Source organism: Apaloderma vittatum, unplaced genomic scaffold, assembly GCF_000703405.1.
Source record: "Apaloderma vittatum isolate BGI_N311 unplaced genomic scaffold, ASM70340v1 scaffold22601, whole genome shotgun sequence".
NCBI lineage: Eukaryota > Metazoa > Chordata > Aves > Trogoniformes > Trogonidae > Apaloderma > Apaloderma vittatum.
The window spans coordinates 30954-42801 of NW_009701077.1; the positions used below are offsets into that span (position 1 = coordinate 30954).

The 11848-nt window shown below is 39.5% G+C and overlaps 1 protein-coding gene across 1 annotated transcript; it reads right to left on the reverse strand.

Moving 5' to 3' along the window:
• Nucleotides 1–283: 283 nt before the first annotated feature.
• On the reverse strand, nt 284–10727 carry ETS2 (v-ets avian erythroblastosis virus E26 oncogene homolog 2). The gene is made up of 9 exons (XM_009879022.1): nt 10653–10727; nt 7537–7657; nt 5538–5657; nt 4888–5088; nt 3986–4069; nt 2928–3170; nt 2540–2803; nt 1719–1837; nt 284–749 (listed from the first exon to the last, which is right to left on the reverse strand). The coding sequence occupies exons 1-9, from the start codon at nt 10722–10724 to the stop codon at nt 534–536; spliced, it is 1440 nt and encodes a 479-aa protein (XP_009877324.1). The 5' UTR covers nt 10725–10727; the 3' UTR covers nt 284–533.
• Between the last annotated feature and the right edge of the window lie 1121 nt (nt 10728–11848).

Sequence of the window (11848 nt, forward strand, 5' to 3'; positions counted from 1 at the left end):
AGAACAAAAATTAATACCGATTCTCCTTACTGCTATTTAAAATAAATTAGTTGTGTTTTGTTTTAAACAAAACGATATCAGATGTAAGCAAGGACGATGGTATTATAAAATATCCCAGCAGTAGTTCTGCTGCATCACTGGTTTCTCATCCAACCTTTGGTTTTAAAGCCAACCCCTTATTATATGGCAGTGTAAGTAGCCAAGACGCTTTACATGGCAGTACAGGTAGTCAAAATGCTTAACCCGAGAGCATCTGTGTGATTTCCACGTCTTCACGACAGAGCTGGGAGTCTGCACTGACTTCCACGCTGCTTGAGTGTCTGACACGGCAACACCCGAAGCCGTTGATGAAATAAGGCCACTTCCTTCCAGCTCTCTCTGGTTACACACAAAAAAAAATAATCAGTTTTAAAGGTCCTTATTTCCACAACAGTCGCACCCGTCTGAACAGCCAGAAGAACCGACCGCAGACAACTCCCAGACGCAGTCCCAACGCGCGTATCTTCGCCCCTGCAGCACCCACGTCCTCGGGCTCAGTCCTCCGTGTCGGGCTGCACCCCCAGCATGGCGTGCAGCTCCTCCGCCGTGTACCCCAGCAGGTTCTGCAGGTCACACACGAAGCGATACACGTAGCGCTTCCCCGACGTCTTGTGGATGATGTTCTTGTCATAATAGTAGCGTAGGCCTCGGCTGAGCTTCTCGTAGTTCATTTTTGGCTTGTTTTTCCTCCTTCCCCACCTCCGTGCCACCTGTCAATCCAAAAAGAAAGCGAAACACAAAGGGTTTAATCAAGTCACGTCCTTTTAGTCAGTGCCTGTTAAATGCAGTTACCAAAGACCTTTCTCAGTCAGAACATTTCATTTGCTTTGGATGTCCCAAGCTCAGATAAGAGAAGAGTTGGTGACTGACCCCTCAGCTGAACAAACTCTGAGGCAATTACCAACAGCACCTTCAGGAGAAAGTGGCTGATAGTAAATATCAGTGAAAAGGGTGCCTATTTGTAGTGGATGGGCCAAAGCGTGTTTAGGGAGATCAAGTTTATAGGAAATATAGTCTCCTCTCTCTTGAGGACACCATTTAACTGTTAAATTCCTATTGAGCAGCACAGGACAGTTTTTTAAGTGGAAGCTGAAAGATACGAAGTTCCTTGGAGTTAATGATTCTCCTTGCCTTCTTTTTTTTAATTTATTTTATTTTTCGAATAAAGGCTTCAGTGGACTTTGTATCACATTCTCAATATAATATTTTACCTACTGATAGCAGTATCAGAAAATGAAAATGCACTCTGTTTAGTTTTTAATGACTAAAGCTGTAAGTTCCCAAGATATTTCAAAAGCAGCACTACCATTTTGCTGTGTATCTAGAAGAACAGGAATACAAAGAGTGCATTTTCCCCATGTCTTGGTGCAATCCCAGGCATTGTTGATTCAGCTACATCCAGTAAGCTCATCTACAGTATTACACTGTCAGAAGACCTAACTTAGTAATACTACCTTTAAGTTTCAAGTCATATAATGTGTTCACCTAACTACAAGCAAATGCTGGTGGGATGAGAGGGGGAGACATCCCAACAGCAATCCTGACTGCACAATAAAGCTATTGCAGATGAAGAGATTTCAGCAAGTGTCTTACTATGTAAATGCTTTATATCCCAGATCAGGCCCACAAATGGTGGATCAGACCCCAAATCTTTCTGTTCATCACAGTGAGCCACATACCTCATCTGGGTCAGCGAGTTTAAATTCCCATCCATCTCCTGTCCAGCTAATGAATGACTGACAGGACTTGTCAGTCAGTAACTCCAGAAGGAATTGCCATAGCTGTATAGGTCCACTGCCTGTTGAGAGACAAAGTGGGGAGAAACCATAATTAATAATTCTGCAAGCTCTCACCTCAACCAATGTATGTGACCATACTCATATCACAGGATATGACCTTGTAATTACTTTGATTCACCTTTTTTTTTTCTTTTTAATATCAGAAAGAAACCTCACATTTTTCACAACACAAACCTGCTCTTAAACATGTTAAAACCAAAACCAGTCAGCCTTTTCATGGGGGCACAGCATTTGGCACTAGCTACATCTTTCCCTTTCATATGGATCCCCAGACCTCACTCCCCACCTGCCATCAGCTGCATTTCAAGCTCCAGGGCTTGTCCTGCAGTCCTTGGCTTGACAAACATTCTAGAGAAAGAACTGATTTCAGCAAGGACTACAGGAACAAGATCTTAACAGGCAAGCCAGCACCTGCAGGAGCTCCCAAGTATGGAAGATTTTGTCAAAGATACCCTCTTTTTTAAACAGATCAAAAAGTGCATTTGATTTTCAAGTGTTCTCATGCACCTGTCCTTGCTTTAGATGGATAGCCCTATGAGACTTCCTTTAGTGACATTCAAAATTTAAACTCTTCCTGAGTAGTAGTCTCTATGTTATAATGCATACCTTATAACTATACAACTTTATCACCATGCTACATGTTTATAGAGAATATTGATGTTACATAAGAAGAGGAGTGACCATTTTGCTTCACTACTTACCAGTAAAGCCAGCTAGAATTGCTGCCGGTATAACTGGTTTCCCTTGCTCTACAGGATCACTTCGTTCTTGAATATAGTCTTTGAAAGACATTGTAGGTTTGCTCAGACACAAGGACTGGCTACAGTCATCTTCAAAACTTTCATAGGACGGCACACGCTGTAAATCCACTAATGACGACTGGCTGTTCCAGGATTGGAGCATCGAATCTGAACTTTCGTAACTTTCTGCACCACTGTCGCTAGATTCATGTTCTCTAAGCTTACCTTTATAAAACAAAAAATAGAGATAAGTGTACGCTCTTTTTTTTTAATCCCCCTCAACCCATCTTGTATACATAAATTATATAAAGGAGGAAAAGACATACAGAACATGCAGATAATGACTCACCAGAATTATCTATTAGCAAGTTCAGATTGCTTCTGGGGAAATCTTGATTTACTGCACAGTAGTTCACGCCAACAGCATCTGCCTGAGTTTTAGGGAACAAGGAAAACTCTTGTTCTGGATTGAGGAGATTTGGTCCTGTGGAAGTCTGACAGACATCAGTCAGAAGACTGGGTTTGGGATAACCAAGGGCTTTAGGGTATCCAGGCATTTGCATACCATAGGAGTTCTGATCTACATTAACACCTGTAGAAAGTAGTAAGAAAATTTATTAGACCATCTTCCTTGCAGATCCTTAGACTAACACACATCCAGCACCTCACTACAGTTGTGCCAACAAGAAGTAATTTTTCCGTGAAAATCTAAGACAGTGACAGAACCTACAGACCTACTGGAAAGGCTACTGAAGTTGGTGAGAAGATCCCCATTGAATGGGCTCCAAATCAGATTCTGTAAATCTCCCTCTGTAACTTGCCAATGACAAAAATGTCTATTGTTTGTTCTTCATGGAAACTACAGGGCTACAGAAGAAATTGGAGAAACTCAAGTTCTGATTTTGAGTGAGAAACTCAAGTTCTGATTTTGAGTAACGCCCTCATCATTAAGTGGTGTAGTAAGGCTGAGCTGCAGACTGACTGTCGTAGCATGAAATACAACATTAATCAAACAATCTGAGGGAGCTCACGCTGCATCCCACACACTTTCAAAAGCTCTATTATGTTTCCAATATCTTTAAAAAGGCCTAAACATAAGTCTTGCTGCTTGCCAGTGATGCTAGTTTTTGCCTTGGTTTGCTAGACATGGGAGTGGTCACTGCTCCACAGATGGAGGCTGAGAATGAGGAAATCTAATTTTGTCAAAGCCTTTCCTCTTCAAAAGATTTCTGATATGAATTAGATGACAAGCAGTAATACTAAAGAAGGCTGTAGCAATTGCAGTCAAGTGTTCTCTTCAAGCACAGTAACTATTCTGGTGCTTTTTTTTTTGTTTTAAAATGGAATTTTTGACATGCTTAGAAGAAACTACGAGGCGTAAAATGTCAAATTTCTTAAAATACTTACTTAAGGAATTATTATTCACCCACTGAGGAACTGAGGTGAGATGAGAGTTTTCTACATATTGATCCTGCGTTTTCTCTTGGCTATCTGGGGAGGAAACAAAAAAAAAAAATAAAAAAATCCAGTTTTATAGTTTTAAAGATCTGCCCCGTATGCCATGGAAAGATTCTGGCTCTCTCGAGTATCATTCACATAAATTTTACTAACATGCTTCATTGTATTCTCTCCCTTGGAAACAAGCAAACAAACAAAAAAACAGCCAACCACACCACACACCAACTTCCAGTAGGCTTGAAAAATATCGTAACAATTGAATTTTACCATTAAACTTAGATACAACAATAACTGCAATGTTTTAAATGCCCAAGTCCTTAATGTATGCAACTACTAAATGTTACACTCAAACCCAATGAAATTCACAGGGCACTGCATGTCAGCTGCATGAACACCACTGGTGTTCATCTAAGACACCTCCAGGTGTCTGACTCATTTGCACTCACTCACAGAATTATCTCAAAACACTATGTTAAAGGAACAAAACTGAAGAGTTGTAATATGAAGTGAACAAGTTTCATCCAATGTGTTATTTTTTTTAAATGGGGTATTACACTAGCTTTATCCTAAACACATTTCTGTAATTAATAATAATCATTATTTCAACGATTATTCCAAATAAAATCTGACTACAGTAACTACTCAGCTTGAACAAGGAATGATTTCTGCAGATATCTGCATCTGTGCTTTGAGTACTATGGATGTATTAATAGATATGATAATGCTTTTATTTTGAGTTTTCACATGCAATAAAGACTCTGCATTGTGGGGGAAAAAAAAAACAGGTGTTGAAAGTCTCGTTTCTGTCAGAAAAGCCTTAAAATGAAAGCTCTTTCTGGCTCTGTATCTACCTTTTATCATCTGTTCCAGGTGTTCCCACAGAATGTCACCCACATAGTCAGGTGCCAGTTCCAGGAAACGCTCCTTGCCCAGGTTGCATAAGTCTTGTCCACTCATAAGAAACTGATGGAAGTTCACATTTGCCAAACTAAACTCATTGGTAGCCCAGGAAAGCCACTGACAAACTTGCTGTTCAGTCCACAGCCAGGGATCTGCAAGACAGAAAGTATCTAGCATTGAGAGATAACTCATGACCTTTGTCAAATAATCTTAACTAGAAGGCAGTGAATGAAAAAAAATATAATTGTTTACCCAAATTACTTACTTCTGAATGAATTCAGAAAGAATGTATTCTTGAATAAATTAAAAAAAAAAAAACAAAACCCACCAGCAAATAGAGAGTCCTCTATTTTCCTTCTGCATTCACTTGTAATGTCCTCAGCTTACTTGACTCTCTCTTATGCTGCCAAAGCATGAGCTCTCCATGCACCCATTTTTAATACCAGCAAATCTGGTCTTTCCAAGTCAAGCTGTGCCAGATTCACATAGGATCCATTCTTGTATTTCCTACTGACATCATTCTTTCTCTTTTGAAAGAGCCGCTATTCAGCCTCCTCCTTAGCATTAAAAAAAAAAGGGCTTATAAATAGAAAACACTTACTATTTGGGATACCCAGCCGACACTGTTCTTTTGTGAAACCACTGAAAGTATCTTTCAAGGCCTGACTCATCACAGCCTTACTGCACGGGGTTAACAGAGGCAATTCACAGTTGTTCGACTCTACAAGAAAGAAAAGGGGTGGAGGGGAAAAAAGAAGATACATTAACTTTTGGAGCAATGAAAGGAGTGACAGGATTTTGCTGTGCTATTTGAAGACTAAGAAGAGGATGCTAGAAATAAAGTATTTTAAAAACAGGAGCAAACAGCGTAAAGCCATCTTCTGACATATTAAGTCAAAGACTTAATATATCACCACGAAAATATCTGTGATAGTGGTTTGATAAAAATGCATCACATAAAGCTTTGCAGCTTTCCATGATATAAATCTTCATTTACTCTTAGTAGTTACATAAAGTGCCTTTGCTGCAGGGCAACTCTACTTTTTTTTTTTTTTTAAGGAAATATGAGACTGCTTATTCCTGTTTTGTCACCTATAGTCTGACCTCAGATTTACAACTCCAGACAGTCTTCATTTAGCTTGAGTAACTGATATTAGGATTGTGAAGAAGCAGCTTGAACTATTCAACACTGGTTTCCAATGGACTGTATTTCAGACCTTCCCATGCACCTCAGTCCACACATGGCACAATAGATTATTCTATTATTTGAACCAAACAAGTGTGACTGGCAACAGGCCGATACCCAGCGCGTAAATAATGCAACAAAATCCAAAATCAGTACCAGTATAAATTACTGATCTGTTTAACTGGTTTTTAAATTTGCAAGTAGATTCTATTTTAAGGAAAAATTTGGCTTCCACTCAGTTTTTCTTACTGGGCAATTTTCACCAGAAGATTTTTCACTCTGAAAGAAAAACTTCTAAGTTGAAGAAAGCCAACCACACTGCCTAGACGCTTCAGATTAAGAAACTTTTTTTTTTTACTGGTATTTTCGTTGTGACTGGTGCCATTAAGCTAGGGGTAATTCAACGACGACTTAACCAGCTCACATCCCTGAACATCTGAGAGCCTCCGAGAGCTCACACACAGGCTGCACGTGACGGAGCTCTACTGTATTAGAGGCACATAACGGTGGCAGGGTACAGAAAGATGATGAACTTGGCAGACTCCAAGTCAGTTCATTAAAGTGTGCGGCTCTTCTTGTTCTCCAGGACTATCTACAGGCTTCACGTGACCCAGCAACTGGTGCTCATTACCAGCCCACGCTTAACTTCTGTTTTTACCACACCCACCCTCAATATCTGCTAGGACCTGTTTTGCTGACCAGAGTGGGTGAATGATTAGAATCACACTAGAACAAAAGGACTGGTGGTTTTCAGAGGTTTGAGGGTTTTAATTTTTTTTAACTCCCTTCCCCAAGGGGAGATAAAGGCAGAATCAGGGAAAATATCTATGTTTCAGAAAAAACTCCCTGTTTTGTCAGGAGTTTTAGGCAAAGATTTGCAGAGAACTCTTTGTTCTATACTCTTTTTGCTATACACTTTTTTTAAAAAAATAACAATCTATAAAAATCCCCACCTCTGTTTTTTAAGGTATGGAGTAAAATACACTTGCATTTAACACCAGGGGGTCAAGAAAGGAGCTTGCAGAACACCCGCATTTCAGTCATGGTTGAGATGTTGCAAACACCTGCATTTAAATCATGGTTGAGATGTTGCAAGTTTAAATACACATAAACCCTTAAATTTTAAAATGTTTAAACTCTCTTAGCTCTGCTTTAATATCTGCTAAGGCTTCTTCCATGGACAGAGAGTCTATTAGATTAATGAATCCCAGTTCCCATTCCTTTTCAGTGCAGAGAACAGGAAGTATCCATAGAGCAACTCACATGGATGAAATCAAGCACATACAAAACACTTTTTTTTTTTTAAGGGAAATCCACATTGTACTTGTAAGAGTATAGCCATGAAATGCTAGTTAGACCCCACAGGTTTCCTTCTGATCTGCTGACCACACTAAGGAACAAAGTGAAGACTTACCATAAGAAGTAGAATCAAATCCTGTTGGCACTTCTTGAAGTGTTTGATCTTCATTTAGTGAGAAAAAATATCCAGCAAAGAGAGAGTTTGAGCTATCGAAGGTGTCAAATGCTGGCTGACGCTGAAAAACAACAGAACAAATAAAACCCAAAGTGAGCATTTTGCCAGAGCACTGTCAACTTCATTGCTAGGAAGTGGCTGGGTTAGGTTTCCTAGATTTGGAGATAATGCATAACCATGATCTTGAATCAGCCAACTTGGGCCTGTGAAATATAAACACAATGACAGCATAGCTTCTGGCACACAGATACAAAACGAATAACATTCAGACCATAGTGCTAGGTGGGTGGCACGTTCTGCAGGTTACAGTAAAGCCAAGTAAAGATATTTTTAGTTTTCCTGTAATTGAGGCTTTTAATAATAGAGAATGCGTGTCCCTGTGTATTTATTTACAGGTATATTTGAGGAATCCTTATTTCCTTAACCCTTTAAATTCACTATCCACTTGATGAGTACTTGATAGGAGAGAGAGGATCAGTAAATTATGGAAAACCAACTGCCACTGCAAGACCTACAGTAGATTTACACAGCTTTTTTTTCTTATTAACAAAAAAAAAAAAATGAAAAATTTAATCTGAAGCACATCACTTGAAGCTATATAGCCAGCTTTACAGGACTTGAGGAAAGATGTTACTCCTTTTCTACGACTTTCATACTCCTCAGTTACTGGACTTGCCAGCACATTGTGCAGCCTTTCAAGTGCTCAGATGCTCAGTGAAACACTGATAGTTTCATTATACAGAAAGGGATAAACAAGACTATAAAAATGTTCCAGATAAAAGTGGATTCTACTGACATAATGGCAAAATTCAGTAAATACTCTTATATTTTGAACACCTAACTTCTTTCAAACTTGACTTGTGTCAACTGCTAGAATGCTAGAAATGCTAGTCATCATCATGGCTAGGCTTCGTGAACGAAGATATGGGAAGGGCTCTACCTACACTTGCTAGAAGCGCACTGATGGCTAAAAAGGCTGATGTGGGATAGGCAAGCCCGGTTGCAAAAGGCACACTGGAAAGTCTCCTTAGTCAGTATTGGCGAGGCACAGTTCTTTCTGCGTTGTCTTGTCTCCTTGAGGCTACGCGCATTCTCAAAGGAGGCAGCAGCGTTATGGATGGTGTGTCTCCACATGTCCTGAGTGGAGGCCAGAGGGGACCACTCACGGTAGTCAATATGGCCAAAACTGAGGTATGAAATGCTAGTACTTCTACTAGATCACTCCAGGCACATTAGTCTTCAGGGGGTAGAGGGAATGTTAACAGAGGAGGATATAGTGTTAAAAATAACATATGCAACTTCTCTGTTAGTCACAAGGAAACTGTATCTGCAATATATAGAGCCATGGATGGGTAAAAGTTGCCACTGGGATTTTTAAAAACACCTGAGGATAGAACATTTTTCTGGAAAGCCACAGCTTGCTCATGACAGCTACTGCAGTTAAGGGAGCTGTCGAAAAAGGCAACTTGCAAATTCTTATTTGTTTGGGGCATGCACTGGCCTGCCAGCTTATGTCAAGGTAGAGAATTTTCGTGTGAGAAACAAAAGCAACCTGAACAACGTTTCTGGAATAGCATGCAAGTATTAATATTTCCTCACATTCTCTTAACTTTCCTTTTTACATCACCACAATGTTTCCAGTGGCTTGAGATCCATTTGCACCAGGTGCCTTTTATGTGCCATATGTCATCCCCCTCCCCAAATTACATTAACTCTAGTAAGAAATAAGGAACCATAATTTTTAAATTATATTTTACAACAAGCTGCAACGCAGTCTGATACACACATCATGAAAACATGAACTCAGAAGAAGAAAAAGCGGCTAAAGTAAACAATATCATGCCTGTTAACCGAGTGCAGCAGTCTCCACTGACCACTGGCCAGCAAAGACAAATTGTGTACAGTTGGTTGAGGTATCCCCCTCCCCTGTCCAACTAGAGTCAAAGTCAACCCATGAAAAGGCTCACATCCAAATGAAATAAGTTAATAAGACTTGCCAAATCTGCTAGTAAAAGATTCTTTATATATTACTAGATAAAAGCACTGACTCATCGCTAGCACCTAAAAGAAAGGGCAAGTTCTTTCAACACAATCTGGAAACTCCTGCATTTTGTGTAAATAGCTGACCCTTACCCTGAGTCACTGGAAAAAATGCTGTGGCATGTGGATGAGTAAAATCCATACTGTGCTAGTTTCATTATTTGAAAAAGGAGAAAATTAATGTTTAAGCAGGTTCTTGATTTATTAGTAGTAAAAGGGGAGACATTCTTCAAAGTTAGTAAGAGCAGAAAGTGTCTTCCAAACCTTTATTTGGCTTACATTAATCAACATTGTGTAAAAAACTGATAGTGGGATTAAAAGGCAACTTGCATGGATGGGGAGGAGGGAAGCCTGCAAAGACTGAGTTTTTATATGCTTCTCATTTGTCCTCGGTTTCTAAGTTCCTTTCAAAACAAAAGACACAGTCTATTTAAAGATAAAATGTATTTAATAACTGCCTTTGGTTTCTTACAATGTATTGGACTTCCATTTCACATCGTTGCATATTGTATGTGAAGAGCCTATTTTTTTTCTGTTTCTTTTTTTTTCCCCATACAATGCTCTTGAATGAATCAGACCTAGCCAGTCACATCAGAACAGCCCTCTCATGGTCTCATCAAGTTAAAGATCTAAAGACCATCTCTACTATCGGTTCTGTAAGCTTTTTTTAGGCAAATGTTCCACCAAGTCCAATGAATCCGAGCTCAGTTCTTGTTTACCTCTTACTTTCAAATTCTTAGGATTTGGAGGAGGGAGGCTCCTTGGAGAGAGAGGGATAGAGATGCAAAATTTACATCTTCCTGTTTCAGTTCTACTTTTCACATCTCTGCTGAACTCAGTGGGAATACTCTAAAAGAAGATTAGAGGCTACAAGCAGGCAATTAAATCCTGAATGTCTGTGTTCGCCATGGCATGGGTATACAATTCCTGTGCTAGCATTAATAAGAACACAATAAATGCATGAGCAGGGAGATGCCCCAGTTGGGTTTAGAAAGCAACAGCTCAAGAGTACTCACCTTCAGCATTCCTCTGTACATGTTAGACACAGGAGCTACTTGATCCATGTTCCTGATCCCAAAATCACTCATCTGAAAAGTGAGAGAGGCCACATGAAAAATGTTGCTACCAAGGACGCAAGCATGTGAACACATAAACCTACTGCTTCAGTACAGGCAATAAGAACAGCTCCCAGACCAAGACCTTACTCTGTTAGTCTGAAAAGACTACAGAAGTCCTTTGTCCACCAAGTATCTATCACTTTCAGATATTTTCTAACTTCCACCCATTTTCTTAAACATTCAGTTCTGTGTTATTTTTGTTCAGGATACTCCTGCTCACATGCTGTGATTCACTTTGGACTTCGGCTTTCAAAGGGCGGAAGAGAAGCAACAAAGTGCTCACCGCGACACACCTCCACGAACTAACATTCACCCCTTTCACCCTTTTATGATTAATCACTGAAGCCAATACCCCGTATTAGCAACCCGCTTCCTTTGCTAGGCAAAGCATCTCCAAACCACGTTATCTTGCACATTGTGTAAACATGGGATAAGCACATTTATACAGCTTTTGAGGGCCTAAGTTTCAATTGAAAAGGGTTTATGCAGTAATATATCCCTTTTTAAAAGAGTTAGTAATGGGACTACTATCAATATGTTCATTCTATTGAAGTCAAAGCTAAATCCTGCTGCCTGTATCACCAGGAATAGGGATGTGTGAGGCCTGTATAACTTGTTCTTCTATATATCACTTATGGAAAAGAGTGATAAGATTCTTATCCTTTTACTGACCTATGGGAGAGATCAAACGTAAGGAATAAAGCCAGGCTTATGGCCATTGTTCAGGTTTATTGTGATGCTGTAATTCAGGTGTCAGTGAACGATACCTTATCAGATTACATTGCAGCAAGTTTTCCCTCAACAATTTTCCTTCTTTTTCACAGTATTAGCCTAAATTTTCTTGGTCTACTGTCTGAAAATATGCATTTGGATTTAAAGAGTCACATAGGAAACTATTAATATCTCCACAGATACAACAAGCAAGTTCTCTTATTGGCCAGTTAACACAAGGAGAAATCAAAATACAGTCTTAAACCCAGCAAAATACGGCAAATTAGGAGCTTAACAAAGTAAGTCCACCTTGTTAAAACGACAACACATTCAAAAGCCATCCATATAAGCAAAGAGGAAAATAAAAACATCCAGCAGCCAAA